The sequence below is a fragment of the Pelodiscus sinensis genome, chromosome 2 (assembly GCF_049634645.1).
Source record: "Pelodiscus sinensis isolate JC-2024 chromosome 2, ASM4963464v1, whole genome shotgun sequence".
In the NCBI taxonomy this organism is placed as follows: Eukaryota; Metazoa; Chordata; order Testudines; family Trionychidae; genus Pelodiscus; species Pelodiscus sinensis.
In genome coordinates, this window is record NC_134712.1 from 56756031 (window position 1) to 56773713 (window position 17683).

Here is a 17683-nt window from a genome sequence, read left to right on the forward strand (position 1 = left end):
GAGCCCCCCGCACATCTCTCAACCCCCTGCCTCACTTCTGCACTCCCACTCTCTGTCCCTCTTCAATCCCTAACCCTGACTCTTGCACCCTCACACTCCTAGCCTCCTACATTGAGGCTCCCACATCTCCAAGCCCCTACTCTGACTTCTTCACCCTCAGCCTCCTGCCCTAAAGAACCTGAGCAACAACAGATAAGTTTTCTAGTAAAATAATAATAACTAGGTCTTATATAGAACTATTTATCTGCAGATTTCAAAAACTCTTCACAAAGGAGCTTAATAACATTATTTTCACTGTATATACAGATTGGAAAACTGAGGCACAGTGAGGCAAAGTGACTTGCCTAATCCTTAGGGCTCAGAATATAGAGGGAGGGAGGAATCCGTGAAGGAAATAATCAGTCAAGAGGATTTTGTGACCCTGTATCCTATCCCTGGAGAGCAGGTAGTAGAGAGGTTGGCCTGGTCAATAGTGAACTGATCAGGAAGATTCTGTATTCTAATATATCCATCAACAGGGACACAGACTATCAAAGGAGTCTGCAACCTAATGCCAGCTCCCAAACAATTGGTGGAGGACAGATAAGACATTTCAAAATATCTCATTACTCTTTGTGGTGGTGCCACAGAACCACACTGAAGTATCAGGGAGTTACATGTATTTTTATTTTATAATTACAACCCCACTTCATATATTATTCTGACCACAAGGACTTAAATAAAAAAGGCTGTAAGAGGGGAAATAAATAGTATATAAAACAAGGACAAAGATAAGGTATGGCCCAGATAATACTAAGGGTCCTTGAGGAAACCATGGGAATATGGTTAGACCTTCCCAGATCTGAGCCTAGGATCGAAGAGGGTATTAAAACCTTAACAATGCTGGCCTATGGGGGATTGAGTGAAAGCAGCTGCTGAGAGAGAAGATGCTGAGAGCGATATACTGAGGAGACAAACTGAAGCAAGCAGAACACCTCTCCCAACTGGGAGTTTAAAACTATATAAACTCATAATACTCCATTCTGCTCCACCCCCAACTACAATGGCTCCCAGAGCTCAGGGAGATGCAGCAAATCTGAGGTTAATGGAGTTGTGTCCTTGCCAGAGTCTTCCTCAGTGCCTTCACAGAAGCCAGTCTTGAAAGTAAGAATAAGTGTGTGGTATCCTTGGTAACTGGGTATAAGGATTCCTGTCTTTGTACAGGGGAGTTGGGAAAAGAGTAGTGGAGAAGCTTTTTGCTCCCTCCCTCTACCTTATAGACTTGTTTATAGTACAGTCTGGCCCCAATTAAGTTTCTCAAGATTTGTCACAAGAAGACAAGACCCACAAAGTCAAAGTTAATTCAGGGAAGTCCTATGATCTGTGCTATTTGGGAGATCACACTAAATGATCACACTGGTCCCTTCCAGATTTACAATCTATGAAATATGAAAATCAAGCCTTAGCAGATTTGCAAGGAAATATTTTGCTCACAATAGGGTAAAATCCAACACGATCCTTTTCCTGGTCAGTTAATACTTGGAACTGTCCCAATAAAATCTCCTAGGCTTTAGTACATTGCACAGCCACTAATTAACTAACCCTTCCCTCACAAGTGCTCTCTGAGGCTGGTATTGTACATTTCACGGAGAGGAAAATGGAGACAGATTCATCACTGAATGGCCTAGAGCTACATAGTAAATCAGTTAAACAGCTGGGTTTAGAATTTAGAAACTCCTCATCCCCAAGATCAGGAAGCTTGTAAATTTCTTCACAAATAAACTGCAGAAGCAGAACAGGATTCAAATCCTATACTTACTTTAGTGATTACTAAGAAAAAAGTGATCTGAAATTTATATGATAACTTACCATTTTGTGCACATACCTCCATGCGTCATATTTGTTAAAAGGTAGGCTTATTATTTTCTATGGTGTGGTCGTGAAGCAGCATGACAACCAGCACATATGTCACAGGGCTGCAGGGCCTTACGTATGCCCTTTAAAAGGACGCATACTGCAAAAATATTTTTGTGGTGTTCATTGTTTAATTTAACCAATAATCCAGAGTACATTGGACTTATTCTGCAACTAAAGGGTGTATGTTTGGAATTATTTATCAAATATTTAAAGCTGAAGCAAGAAAATATTCATTACAATGAAAAAAAATGGAAACTGTATTCTAAATTCGATTTTGCGAACAGGGGCAGCAAACAGAGAGTTTTAGAGGGAGTTCTCCAGATAAAGGAGGAGTAAATACAGGACCCTTGAGGTAAGTGGGTATATGTAGTGTGTGTTTGGGGGTTGCTGTGTGCTGAGCTTGTGTTTGTTTGTTTGTTTGTAGGAGCGTGGGTTGTGGCTGGCAGTTGGAAGCTGTGAGCTTCTAAAGGTTTAAAATCTAGAAGCCTCTTCTGTTAATTGGCTAATCCTTAGTCAGGTGGCGAGGCTATCAGGAAGTCCAGGGCTTTATAAAGCAGTGAGTCAGGGACGAGGAAGCTTTGCAAACAGGGGCAGCAAGCAGGGAGTTTTGAGAGGGAGTTTGGAAGGGAAGAGGAAAGGGGCCAAGGAACACTTGCCATTCCTTACAGTTTAGTTTAAAGGTTTTAATCAAAACTTCCTGATTTAACTAGAAACCCTATCAATAACCTAGGTAGCTGTAGGAGAGAATGCAGGCAGAAGCCCAGCAGCAGAGTGGGGGCTATCCTTGTTCATTGCACTCAGTGTATGATTACCTGCCCTAAGGGCGGGTGGCGTATGTGTGCATTTGGTGCAAGGAGCTCCTGGCCCTCAGAGACTGCGTACGGGCTTTGGAGGCCAGGGTGCTGGGGAGGAGCCGATGGTCGTGGTACATGTAGGTACCAATGACATAGGGAAGGGTAGCAGAGACGTCCTGGAGACCAAATTTAGGCTGCTAGGAAAGAGACTGAAATCCAGGACCTCTATGATGGCATTCTCAGAAATGCTTCCAGTTCCACGTGCAGGGCCAGGTAGGCAGGCAGAGCTTCAGAGTCTCAATGCGTGGATAAGACGATGGTGTAGGGAGGAGGGGTTTAGTTTTATAAGGAACTGGGGAAACTTTTGGGATAGGGGGAGCCTATACAGGAAGGATGAGCTCCACCTAAACCAAAGCGGATCCAGACTGCTGGCACTTAACATTAAAAAAGTCACAGAGCAGTTTTTAAACTAAGAGATGGGGGAAAGAAGATTGGTGCAGAGGAGCACATGGATCGGTCAGAGACGTCTCTTAGAGGAGAGTCTATTGGTAAAGATTCTCTAGGTTTTAGTCAGGAGGAGAGGATGGAAGAGGATAAAATATGGGCCAGATCAGATGAAAAACATTCACATAAAAAAGAATCTGACACATCAGAAAAGGGCAGACAAATAAACAGTGACAAGTTTTTAAAGTGCTTGTACACAAATGCTAGAAGTCTAAAAAATAAGACGGATGAACTAGAATGCCTTGTGTTAAAAGAAGGATACTGATATAATAGGCATCACAGAAACCTGGTGGAGTGAGGACAATCAATGGGACACAATCATTCCGGGGTACAAAATATATCAGAAGGACAGAACAGGTCGTGTGGGTGGGGGAGTGGCACTATCTATATGTGAAAGAAAATGTAGAATCAAATGAAATAAAAATCTTAAATGAATCAACATGTTCCACAGAATCACTATGGATAGTAATTCCCTGCTCTAATAAGAATATAACAGTAGGGATCTATTATCAACCACCTGACCAGGACAGTAATAGTGACTATAAAATGCTAAGGGAGATTAATTTAATTTCAAAAAGGGGAACTATGCAAAAATGAGGAGGTTAGTTAAACAGAAATTAAAAGGTACAGTGACTAAAGTAAAATCCCTGCAAGCTGCATGGACACTTTTCAAAGACACCATAATAGAGGCCCAACTTAAATGTATACCCCATATTAAAAAACATAGTAGAAGAACTAAAAAAGAGCCACCGTGGCTTAACAACCATGTAAAAGAAGCAGTAAGAGATAAAAAGACATCTTTTAAAAAGTGGAAGTCAAATCCTAGTGAGGTAAGTAAAGGAAGGAGCATAAACACTGCCAAATTAAGTGCAAAAATGTAATAAAAAAGCCAAAAAGAAGTTTGAAGAACAGCTAGCCAAAAACTCAAAAGGTAATAACAAAATGTTTTTTAAGTACATCAGAAGCAGGAAGCCTGCTAAACAACCAGTGGGGCCTGTGGACGATCGAGATACAAAAGGAGCACTTAAAGATGATAAAGTCATTGCGGAGAAACTAAATGTATTCTTTGCTTCAGTCTTCACGGCTGAGGATGTTAGGGAGATTCCTAAACCTAACCCGTCCTTTGTAGGTGACAAATCTGAGGACTTGTCACAGATTGAAGTGTCATTAGAGGAGGTTTTGGAATTAATTGATAAACTTAACAGTAACAAGTCACTGGGGCCAGATGGCATTCACCCAAGAGTTCTGAAAGAACTCAAATGTGAAATTGCGGAACTATTAACTGTGGTTTGTAACCTCTCCTTTAAATCAGCTTCTGTACCCAATGACTGGAAGATAGCTAATGTAATGCCAATATTTAAAAAGGGCTCTAGAGACGATCCCGGCAATTACAGACCAGTAAATCTAACATCAGTACCGGGCAAATTAGTTGAAACATTAGTAAAGAATAAAATTGTCAGACACATAGAAGAACATAATTTGTTGGGCAAAAGTCAACATGGTTTCTGTAAAGGGAAATAATGTCTTACTAATCTATTAGAGTTCTTTGAAGGGGTCAACAAACATGTGGACAAGGGGAATCCAATAGATATAGTGTACTTAGATTTCCAGAAAGCCTTCGACAAGGTCCCTCACCAAAGGCTCATACGTAAATTAAGTTGTCATGGGATAAGAGGGAAGATCCTTTCATGGACTGAGAACTGGTTAAAAGACAGGAAACAAAAGGTAGGAATAAATGTTAAATTTTCAGAATGGAGAGGGTAACTAGTGTTGTTCCCCAAGGGTCAGTCCTAGGGCCAATCCTATTCAACTTATTCATAAATGATCTGGAGAAAGGGGTAAAAAGTGATGTGGCAAAGTTTGCAGATGATACTAAACTGCTCAAGGGAGTTAAGACAAAAGCAGGCTGTGAAGAACTTCAAAAAGATCTCCCAAAACTAAATGATGGGGCAACAAAATGGCAAATTAAATTTAATGTGGATAAATGTAAATTAATGTACATTGGAAAAAATAACCCCAACTATACATATAATATGATGGGGGCTAATTTAGCTACAACTATTCATGAAAGAGATCTTGGACTCATTGTGGATAGTTCTCTGAAGACGTCCATGCAGTGTGCAGCGGCAGTCAAAAAAGCAAACAGGATGTTAGGAATCATTAAAAAAGGGATAGAGAATAAGACGGAGAATATCTTATTGCCCTTATATAAATCCATGGTATGTCCACATCTTAAATACTGCGTACAGATGTGGTCTCCTCATCTCAAAAAAGATATACTTGCATTAGAAAAGGTGCAGAGAAGGGCAACTAAAATTATTAGGGGTTTGGAACAGGTCCCATATGAGGAAAGATTAAAGAGACTGGGACTTTTCAGCTTGGAAAAGAGGAGATTATGGGGAGATATGATAGAGGTATATAACATTATGAGTGGTGTGGAGAAAGTGAATAAGGAAAAGCTATTTACTTGTTCCCATAACATGAGTACTAGGGGCCACCAAATGAAACTAATGGGCAGCAGGTTTAAAACTAATAAAAGGAAGTTCTTCTTCACACAGCGCATAGTCAATATTTGGAACTTCTTGACTATAACAGGGTTTAAAAGAGAACTAGATAAATTCATGGAGGTTAAGTCTATTAATGGCTATTAGCCCATATGGGTAAGGAATGGTGTCCCTAGCCTCTGTTTGTCAGAGGGTGGAGATGGATGGCAGGAGAGAGATCGCTTGATCATTACCAGTTTGATTCACTCCCTCTGGGACACCTGGCATTGGCCACTGCCGGCAGACAGGGTACCGGGCTGGATGGACCTTTGGTCTGACACAGTATGGCCGTTCTTATGATCTTTTGTCCTTAAATCTCCCAATGCATTTTTCAAGAAACCAATGACAATACTTTCACCTTTACTTTATTGTACTCTTTAAACAATTACCACGATCAGTACTGATCAGTATTAAGGCTCTAATCCTCATCAAACGAAACTCCCATTAAATCTCACAGAGACCTGGCTGGGTCATCCCTCAGGCCAACATTGTATGAGTACACTGGTCTGCTGAAGTTTTTTGGAAGATTTACACCCTGGAGTTCTACCAACAATAATTCACTAACACATAGGCTGTGTCTACATTGGCATCCCTTTCCGGAAAAGGGATGCAGATTAGACACTTCGGAATTGCAAATCCGCGGGGGATTTAAATATCCCCCGCGGCATTTGCATTTACATGGCTGCCGCTTTTTTCCGGCTTGGGGATAAGCCGGAGAAAAGCGCCAGTCTAGACGCGATTCTCTGGAAAATAAGCCCTTTTCCGGAGGATTTCTTATTCCTATTGAAAGTAGGAATAAGAAATCCTCCGGAAAAGGGCTTATTCCGAAGTGTCTAATCTGCATCCCTTTTCCGGAAAAGGGGTGCAGTGTAGACACAGCCATAAGGTATCACTGAGGTATGGGAGTAAATATATAATGAAACTGTCATTTTTTTAATTACCTTACTATACACAGTCAAGTTTAAATATTTTTTACTTCAAATAAATGTGTTTTTCTCCTGTTCAACAAAATATCAAAAGAAAAGAAAGAGAGGTTACAATTCAATACCTCACTCAACTTTTCTCAGCATCTAAGCCAATGTTTCCTCTCGTTATTGGCATGAGTAGTAAAACTGATTTCAGTGGGGTTACCTAGGTAAATAGTGCTTGATATTTTATGATTCCTTGTCACTATACGCACCAGCTAGATGTTTTTCCATGGTCTGCAGATCTTTTGCTGCTAAGGAGTCTTTTAAGAGTTTCTGGCTTGGGGACTCTCCGTTTCTGTCACACGCAACAGCCAAGTCCCAAACTGGTTGATGCTAAATGCAGGTAAAAAGAAAGGGAAATATTAGAATCTTTAAAAGTATTTTACATTTATATTGAAAGTATTAAAAGAAAGTTGGAATGATATGTTCTTCTAATTTAGGTAACTAAATGGTGCTTTAAAGTTTAAAGAGGAATTTAAAAACTTTGGCTTCTATGCAAATCTATTCATTGTGAAATATTATTTATTTTAAGGCACAAATGGATAAAAGATGGATTAGATTCAAAATATCTAGCAGTGTAAAGCAAAGAGATACCTGCATACAAATTGGCACTCAGAAGCAACATATTAGGCCAAATTCTGGAATGATTTATACTCTGCGCAGTCCCACTGGCTTTAGTGGGATTGCACTCACTTTAAATCAACATAAAACATGGCCCAATATCTCTGCAAAGCAGCACATCTGGCAGTATCTCTGCATTTCTTAACCAACATTTCCAATGCTCTGTATCACTGCAAGAATTTTTTCTTTGAGGTAGCATTATAAGCACTTTGGAAGGGAACATGGAAAGCAAAACACCCACCAAATTATTCAACTAATGAACACTGTGATACTCAGAGTTACCAAAATGTTTTTAGAACTCTTCAACAAGTCTTTAAAAGATGCCTAGAAAACTATAAAACTATGGAGATAAACTTGATATATTTTTATCTTTGTTTAAGATAAACTAAAACATATGACCAGATGTTCAGGATTCAGTCATAAAAACTATGAGCAAAATGATTAAGTAAATCATTCTTAGCTGCAATCTGAACATAGAGTTTACTTTATTACATTGCCAAAATATTTCATCCGAAGACCTGGAGTTTTTAAACATTAAAAACTAGTTGTATGTACTGTAGTAGTTGTTGCTATTTTCCCAAGAAATAAATATAATTCCTGAACATATACAGTTATAAAGAATATTTTATATTATTTCAGATACATTAAAAAAATGAATGCCACCTTTTAAGTAGCTGACTCCTGCAAAGCATATTTTTTTAACTAGGTTTCACTATACAACTGTAGAATATTATATTTATAAAAAAGTATCTAAAATGTGAAGGTCTAGATTTGCACAGGAAAAATAAATTGGCTTTATATTAAATCATATCAATCAATATTATCTAGGCTGTTCCAGATTTTAATTGGCTTGTTTAGTTAGTGATGTAATTTTTGGAATGACGGTACCATTATCAGTTTGCAAATTTGCTTCTATAGCACTACTAATTTTAATTACAATTATTCATATGTGATCCCAAGTGTTAAAATATCTAGAAAAGACCATAAACTATATAAAATAAGACCTGATCATGCAAACATACTAATTTCAGACACATGAATAGCTCCCATTGGTCTGGTCTGGAGAGGTTTTGAGCATTTGCACCTTCAGTGGCAGCTGTGAGTTCTCAGCGTCAAGCCCAATGAACTCATTAGGATTAGTAACAGGCATGTAATTTCTCACGTTTGAAGGATCAAGGCAATAGTTATTTAGGGCCAGATTCCAATATTTTTACTTATGTTGAATAACACCTTATATCATGAGCAGTTCAATTACAAGTAAGAGGGCCTACACAGGACGTAAGGTTCTATTCAGTGTGTTCATTGTGAGGAAAGGGATCAGCATGTGGCCCTATGTTATAGTTTTTATATTGATTACATAGATATATTTTCCATTATACAAATGTCCATGTATATGTTTGTATATGTTGATGTATGTACACAAATATGCACACATTGTATGGCTATGTCTACACTTCTTGCGTAAGGGGTTCTTGTGCAAGAAATCTTGTACAAGAAAACGTCCACACTGCCATGTGCAAGCTGTGCTTTTGTGCAAGAGCGCTCATGGCAGTGTGAATGCTCTCTTGCGCAAGAAAGTTGATGGCTATTTTAACCATAGGGCTTTCTTGCACAAGAAATCCCTGCCTAGCGTCCACACTGCCTTCTTGCGCAAGAGCTCCTGCACAAGAGGGCTTACACCCGTTAAAAAAAAGAGAGTAGCTCTTGCGCAAGAAGCCCTCTCTTACCACTCTGTACTGTAAATTTCCTTGTGCATCAGCGGGCGGGCAGTGTGGACGCTCTGCTGATTCTTGCGCAAGAATGGCCGTACTTGTGCAAGAAGCCGCAAGTGTAGACATAGCCCAGATGTCTTTGTAACTATAGAGATATTATACATTTGTGAATACAGACTGCTACACAAAGACATTCACAATTTATGAAAGCACACATACAAATATATGAATATATAAATATAAATTTTATATATATTAGAGTGGGTCTGCCTGTGTGTCTGTCTGCGAGTCCATTTGTTCAAGAACTCCTCCTAAATGGTAAGAGCTAGGGCCACAAAATTTGGCATGCAGCTTCCTCTACTCCTAACTTAAAGCAAGGTCAGGAGTTGGCTGTGCCAGAACAACCAGAAGCCCCAGGAAAAGGACTGTTTTCCATAACAGGCAAAGGGAGGGATGTGTAGGGTTGCCAGATGGTTGAAACAAAGATACCAAACACCCCCTCCCCCCCAAAAAAAAAGCACCGGGAAAAAATTCTGTTGAAGGGGAAAAAGGGGCGGGGGAAGGGAGACCAAAGTTGTTGAGCAAAAAAAAAAAAGAAAAAGAAAAAAAGACTCCAAGGACTTATTAAGCATTAAAACAGCATGTCCCCTTTAAGTGAACAGGGAACACAGTTGAGCACTAAGACCCTAGGTCTTTTGGCCAGCAGCCATTTTGTGCTGGCAGCCTTGGTGAACCAGGTAAGCATGGGGGTTGGGGGGGGGGGGGCTGGGCACTGAGTGTTTGTAGGGTTGCCAGGTGCCCAGCATTTTCGCCTCCTGGCCGTGGAAAAATTCTGAAAATACTGAACATTTTAGGTGTCCGGTATTCTCTGAATTTTTTTACCGGACATGAGCTGAAAATACTGGACTGTCCGGGTGAATACCGGACATCTGGCAACCCTAGGGACGCGATATGAGAGTGCCCACTGAGGACAGGGGCATGCAGGGGAGAGCTATTCTGAGGAGTGACCACTGATGGAAGCCATATCATCAAGGGAGTGGCCAGCAGGGCTGGGGCTCTAGTCAGCACACAGGGCAAGCAGACTCCCTGTCCCAAACCTTTTATCTTATTCCTGGCCCTTGGCCACAGGGCTGGAGGAGAGGGAGAGAAAAAATGCCTTTGGCAGCCGGAGGGGACGGGGAGAAGGGGGAAGGGAAAAAAAACATCCCTGGCAGCTGGGAGGACAAGGAAGCAAAGAAAATACCCCTGGTGGGTGGGAGAGCACTACAGGGGAGAGAAAAGGCCTGTGCTAGATGGACCCTACCACCACCACCTTGAGCCCCTCCTCACATCCTAACCCTCACTCTTGCATACAGATACACTCTGCCTCTTGCACTTCCCCCCTCCATTTCCCCAAGGCCCTGTCCCAACTCCTGCACCCCCACAGCTCCAGCCCCTGCCCTGAAGGACTTGAATAATGTCGGGTAAGTCTGCTAGTGACATAAATATCCATGATACATCCATTCACTCTATACCCATATATATTTTCATTTATCCGTTTCTTCCCTCAACATATGCCTTCAACTGCCATTGAAGTTAATGACACAGCTGAGGGTAGAATCTATCCCAGGTTTGTGACCTGTTTATCAAATATTTTTTATCATGTTTTGACGAAAAGATCTAGATTCTATGTACCACCACAAATCTCTGTAACTACTAGTCAGGTCCTAATGTGCCAAAAGCTAAAGCAATACTTATAAGCAATTACTTATTGAGTACACAAGGCACTAAATATTTGAAATTTAGTGATACATTTAGTGACAAACATAAGTATAAACATAACATAAATGGCACCATATGAATACATTCATTTGGTAAGAATATGAATGACAATGAAAAGCAGCACAAATAAGCCAAAGGTTATTATGAGAAAATTGCATTTTTGTGACTTGTGATCGTTCTCTGATACTGTGCATTTCAGGGACATAAATGAAAATAGGTTTCATTTATTTAGGAGGCAGACCAGGAATTGCAATTTTTCATAAACCCTACATGGCTTTGCATGAAAAATTATTTCGATTTTGAGAGCTACATTCATTTCAGAGTTTATACTAGTGTAAACCCTGATGAGGGTCCTTAGTGTTCCCATCACACAGCTGTGCCACTTTCATATGCTGAGGAGCCAACATAGCCTGAAAAGTAGATTGTGATGCCTAGAAAATGAGGCATGCACAGTCTAAAGTCCTGCTAAACCAATAGAGACCTTATAAGGCTCTAGCAAGATTTAAAGCTGCCCTTCCCCCTCAGAGAAAGTCGGGGCAGATAGCAGCAATCACACTGTAATTCAAGATGAACCCTCAAGGTTGCAAGGCACAATGGCTGGTGCAGCAGTTGTAATTTACATCTTCCTTAGCTAGAAGTAGGCCTCATCCTCCCTGACTGAATTGACCTCGTTATCTTTAGCCTTACTCTTGATTGGAACTCTTTTCTTATGTCTATATATTTATTCCTGCCTCTGGAATTTCCACTACATGCATCTGACGAAGTGGGTCTTTGCCCATGCAAGCTTATGATCCAATATATCTGTTAGTCTATAAGGTGCCACAGGACTTTTCGTTATTTTTACAGATTCAGACTAACACGGCTACCCCTCGATACATCTTCCTTGCCACTTTACAGAATTTAGGCTATTGTCTGTTGACCAGGTATTGTGCAACCAGACCAATACAAACCTGCAAGCATAGTATAACTTTATTCTGAAACATAACAATAGTGGAGCCAACTAATGCTATGATATAACCTCTTAAGCACCTTAAAAACACACTCCAGGTTATTTCTATGCAAACATTAACACTTCAGTTAATTCAGAGTTTAATCAACTGTGATAAAGGGAGGTAGATCCTGCTTATTCCTTTTAACCTGGTAGCTTGGATTAGGGTAGGATATAAATGTGGATAGTTTTAATTAATTTCTTTGCCATTATGGTTCCAACCTATGCCTTATATTTGATGTTTCTTTACATTTTACAAATGGATGTTTAAATTAACAAGGAGTTCTACACCTCAATGCAAGGAAATTACTGAAAGAACATCCTTGTCTTTTTTACTTATGGAAATCACATTGGGCCCCATTCACCAATTTTGAACCAAGGCATGGCCATGTAATATAGCATCAGAAACATGCTAAAACAACATTGTCAAGAGATGTGCCAACTTTTAAGGTCAGCCATATGTCAGCATTTTGCTAGGGTTTTTTCCACATCTTCATTATGTCTTCACATACAATATATTTATTTTTGTATTCTTTACTTAGATCACTTAGCCAAAAAACACAAAAGAAGAGGCCAAAATTTAATCAAGGCCTTAACTAGTCCATTGCATTTTTGAAGAATACTGTAACATAGTGGGGCTGGAGTAGGGTAGGGAAATCTGCTATAGTTACACATTTCTTATGTTAGAGTGACTTTTAGATATCATAGTATATGCTTCAGACTTTAGCCACCACATTAGCCTGGTGCCAAAAGTCGTTGATAATTCTGTTAGAAGAAATATGATACACACTAAGGTTCTGATCCTGTAGCTATGTTGGATCCTCACACAGATGAGAAGCCCTACAGACATCTATAGAGTTCTGCACAGGTGAAATGATCTGATGCCAGGAGTAAGGCCTAAAAATTCTCAACCCCTAATATAAAGTGCTTTACCAGAACAATGTAGGATACTCCAAGAAGAGAAGTTGGTTTCCAGCAGAAAGCATTTCTTCAGCTTTTCAGAATGCCTTTTATTAGAGATATAGAGCAGCTTAATATGTGATTTTCAGGGAGAATATTTTTCATTTTAGACCACAGCAGCCACTATGAATTATTGGGGGTAAGAACAATTTTAAGATGTGGAGGAAGCTTGCCTTTGAGTGCCAGCTTCCCTGCAGTCAAGAACAAGAGGCTCCAAGAGCAGCTTGCAATAAGTAAATTTAGACTGAGGATAAGAGCATAGAAGACAAATGTACGGTAAGATAAAGAAAGTTTCAAGTGGAACTGTCTGGTTGCAATAAAACCAAGGTATTTAAGTGAAGCATACAAAAATATTAGAATTTGCCTAGGAATGCATTCGTTGTTTATTAATCAGTTCCTGATAAGTTGGAAATATAAATAATTTTATTGAACTTTATGTTATGCATATCTTTTTTCATTAAGTGAAAATTTTACCAGCAGCTTCAGGAAATAATACCACAACAAAGAAAAACACTCATAAGCTTTCTCATATGCAATTCACCAATTCAGATAAAATTAAGTTTAAATAGAAGCATTTGTCAGAGATGCCTCCAAATACAGTCAATTCCATTTTTCAACAAATTGTCTGTGAGTGTACCCTTGTGATTAATCCTGACTAGAAAGCAGAGAAGGATGATTGTTATTCAAGCAGCTAATCTTTCTGCACAATACTGTGTGAAGTTTTTTCACACAACATTCATTTTTCTAATAGAGTTTACCAACTGTTTAATCTTTTAGTTTCCCCAATCTGCTCAGGCACATGGGGTGAGCTAGTCAAGTTGGTTCTTAAGGTAATTTAAAAATAATAATCCTCTTCAAAGCTTTGTTGCAATATTGACAACCACCTCTAATCTCTATTTTCAACATTAGGGCCTGTTCTACTTGAAATGCCATGTAATTGAAATTATAAGCTTTCCACTCCATGTGGCAGCCTGCCAGCACATTTTACACCAAACTTACAATTAAAAAAAAAAAACTATTGAGCTAGTTCTTTCCACACCAAATTTTAGACTAAATTATTACTAGCTTTCCTATTTACAGAAATAAAATACATGGGCTCCATGGAACTACCTGTGTTTCAGCATGTGAAATGTAAGCAGAAGGTTGATTTCATGATGTTTCAGGCTGTCTTTAATTTTTTGTTATTTTGGGGTAGAAATCTTGGATTTGTGTTACCAAAAATACTAATCTCTTACAACTATGATCATCATTGTCAAAAGAGCAGTCCTTTCTACATTTAAAATTAAATAAAGATAGACAATATTTGGAAATCTCTTAATATAAAATTCAATTTAAAAAAGACTTGAGACTTTATAAAATTAAGATTATTTTGGACCAATTGCTAATCCTGCAAAGTGCTGAATGACTTCTCAGAGACGCTAAACTCTCACAGCCTTCATTGGCTTCATTAGGATCTCATGGAGATAAAGGATTGGGCCTTTAATTCTCTTCTAGAACTGGGCACGCCTTATACATCTATACATCTAGTGGTAGGATAACATGAAATTATATTTCTCTAATGCAGTGTTTCTCAAAGTGAGCCGTGGAGCCACTCTGAGAAAGCTGCTAATGGGTTGCTCCGGTTTGTTAACTTACTAGCTCCACAGCCCTGAAGCCTCGCGACTCCCATTGGCAGCGGTCCATCATTTGCAACCAAGGGGAGCTACAGGAAGTGGTGTGGCCCCGGCCCCTGCTTCCTGCAGCTCTCCTTGACTCCAAACGGCAAACTGGAGCCAATGGGAGCCACGAGGCTCCATGGCTGCGGAGCTGGTAAGTAAACACTCCGGAGCAGCCCGTTAGCAGCTTTCTCAAAGTGAGACAAACACTGCTCTAATGTCATTCACTGGCTCAAAATGTAGCAGTGATGCACAGATTGAGGTTCTTTATTTTATCTCCTGCAGCTCTTCACAGCAACACATGCTATTAAAATACTGCATAATATAATTATTAACCAAGGTAACTAATTTTAGTTCATAAAATAATTATAATGAAGCAATGAATTCATACTGCTGTGGCTCTTTTGGGTAATGTTGATTGCTCATTTCACTCCTGAACTGCTGAGGTCTGAGTAGCACTAAAATATAGGAAAGTACTTAATTCAGCATATGATTAAAACCCATTGACTTTAATGGCATTTAAATTCATGCTTAAATTTAAGCACATACTTAAAAACTTTTCTAAACAGGGATGCTTTCCTGAATCAGGGACCTGATCCCTGATGTCCTGCCACATTGTTCAGTTGCTGACTTGGGATGTGTAAACATGAACACTTAGTCTGAGCCAAGCTGGGGTGTAAAGGTATCACAGACAAGCCTGCCATTCAGTAACCATGTATGCAGATCCTGCAATCATACATTGACAGTTCCACAGAATGTTTTTACCCCACCTTGCTTGGAACCAGGAATAGATAAAGCCACCTAAGGAAATTTTAATGTGTGGCAGCAGAGTACATAGAGCTACGTCTACACTCACCTCTCTTGCGCAAAGCCTATGCAAATGAGGCACAAATTAGCATATTGCTACACTTCATTTGCATAATTAGTAAGGAGCTGTTTTTGCGCAAGAGGCTTTTGAGCAAAAAGGAGCTGTGCAGATGGCTTTTTGTGCAAAAAAAGACCTTGTGCAAGAGCCGTTCTTCCTGAAAAAATGAGGAAAAACAGCTCTTGCGCAAGAGGGGGTTTTTGTGCAAAAAGGAGCTGTCTACACAGCTCCTTTTTGCGCAAAAGCCTTTTGTGCAAAAACAGCCCCTAATTAATTATGCAAATGAAGCATGGCAATATGCTAATCTGCACTTCATTTGCATAGGCTTTTGTGCAAGAGAGGTGCAGTGTAGACATAGCCAGATAGTGCGCCGGGGTAGCTGCCAGGATTGCCAGGCCCCAGGGCAATGTGTACAAAAGGGCCAGTTGTGTGCTCATGGAAGGGACAGGGCCTTGGCTGGAAGGAGCTGGGCTGAGAAGCTATCCCTCAGCGCCCTCTGGATGGTACAGTACCCTCTCCACTAGCCCTCAGAGACAACTGATTCTTAAAAGCCTGGGGCTCTAGCCACTGCTGCTGCCACAGTAGCAGTAGCAGCAACCAGGAACTCCGGGGCCATTAGAATCGTTGGGCCTTGGGGCAATTGTTCTTTTTGCCCCGCCCTTTCATCAAGCCTACTCTGTGCACAGGCCAATGGAGGACATATTTACACTCCAGCCTGTAATCAATTCAATGTTCTCATAGACAAGTCTTCACTCAGATGTGCTCCCTTCCTGTATTGTGGAGAGAAAGTTTTCTCTTCATACTTCAAGTTGTAACCAGATTTACATTATGATATTCAATTATGACCACTCAATAATTCCTGCAAAACAAACCCTGAATTGTCCTAAATTACAAGTGAAGCAGTTATGGTGGTTTGGAGACATGTATGTTTTGGTAAAGAGAAGGGGACATTGAGGAAAAGTGCTTTTGAAAATATGCATTCGAGTAATACACAGTCTTAACAGTCTGCATGGCTGATTACATTTTTTGCAAAGCATGCATGGCTGCAGTTTAAGCTTTGCAAAGAAGCCAAAAGTGAGAGTAAACCAAGGGGCATTGACACTTAAGCTCCTAAAATCAGGAGATTATTTAACGACAAGCTACCAGGACACACAGACATAAGCTTCTCAAAGTATTATTACTGAGGTGGTCCATACCCTGCAGAGCAATTTAGCTCCCCAGGGAATTTTCAACAGACTCAGGACACTGTCATGCTTCTAATCTCCACAGAGCACTTTCAGCAAGGCTTACATTCACCCTGCTAACTACCAGAGCTCCATATGGCGATAGTCAGGGAAGCACATGAATTGCAGAAATGAATTCCCAGTCTCTGAGGGTACGTCTAAACTACATGCCTCCGTCGAGGCTTCATTTAAATTTAAATGGCTGCCCCGCTCTGCCGATCAGCTGTTTGTCGGCAGATCAGGGCAGTCTGGACGCGACGCGCCGACAAAGAAGTCTTTCTTGATCGGCACAGGTAAACCTGGTTTCACGAGGCATACCTGTGCCGATCAAGAAAGGCTTCTTTGTCGGCGCGTCGCGTCCAGACTACCCCGATCTGCCGACAAACAGCTGATCGGCAGAGCGGGGCAGCCATTTAAATTTAAATGAAGCCGCGATTATTTTAATCGCGGCTTCATTTCCCTCTGCCGATCTGGCTAATCTACATGCCTCCGTCGACGGAGGCATGTAGTCTAGACACACCCTAAGAGTACATCTACACTGCACGGCTATTTCGGGATACCAGGGGTATCCCAAAATAGCTACCCCACATTTACACACGCCGCCTGTTATTTCAAAATATTTTTTGAAATAATAGGCATGCTATTTCACCATGGTAAACCTCAATGCATGAGGGATAAGGGATGGCGCGAGTAGATTTGAGATAAAGATGTGCAATTTGTGTAGCGCAAATTGTGTATCTTATTTCGATAAAGGGCAAAAGAAAAGGAAATTCAAGTACTGAGCATCCAAACCTACTTAACTGGCATTACTGGAGACCAAAGTATGGAAAGGATAGGTATGGGCAGCACAAAAGCAGCCATGTTGCACTCAGAGCTATGCTACTCACCATTGCAAAAGAGTGTAGACACTGTACTAAATAGCTTACTATTTTACTTCTGTTTAGGGAAACAATGTCTGTCAAAGAGTGGAATTGCAGACAGCAGGGGAAGACAAAGTGGGAGTGAACAGGGTAAGGAAAAGGAAAGTCTACACCAAAGAGGCCTCTGTGTTGCTCAGAGCATGGGAGCTGGGATGGAGACACCCAAGGTATCATCAAGTCAATGTCAGTGGCCATGGCTGTCCGTGGGAGGAAAGTGGATTCATCACTTTCATTTCTAGCTAGTTCTTTATATTCCCAGAGCCCAGAATGCTT

At 40.4% G+C, this 17683-nt stretch overlaps 1 protein-coding gene across 10 annotated transcripts in view; it reads right to left on the reverse strand.

Moving 5' to 3' along the window:
* The window catches only part of C2H8orf34 (chromosome 2 C8orf34 homolog), a 237461-nt gene that overhangs the window by 29056 nt on the left and 190722 nt on the right, over nucleotides 1-17683 (reverse strand). For all 10 annotated transcript variants that reach the window (XM_075920572.1, XM_075920570.1, XM_075920568.1 and 7 more), the window contains one exon: nucleotides 6918-7038. In XM_075920572.1, the coding sequence (XP_075776687.1) occupies nucleotides 6918-7038 (121 nt within the window). The remainder of the gene's footprint in view (nucleotides 1-6917; nucleotides 7039-17683) is intronic.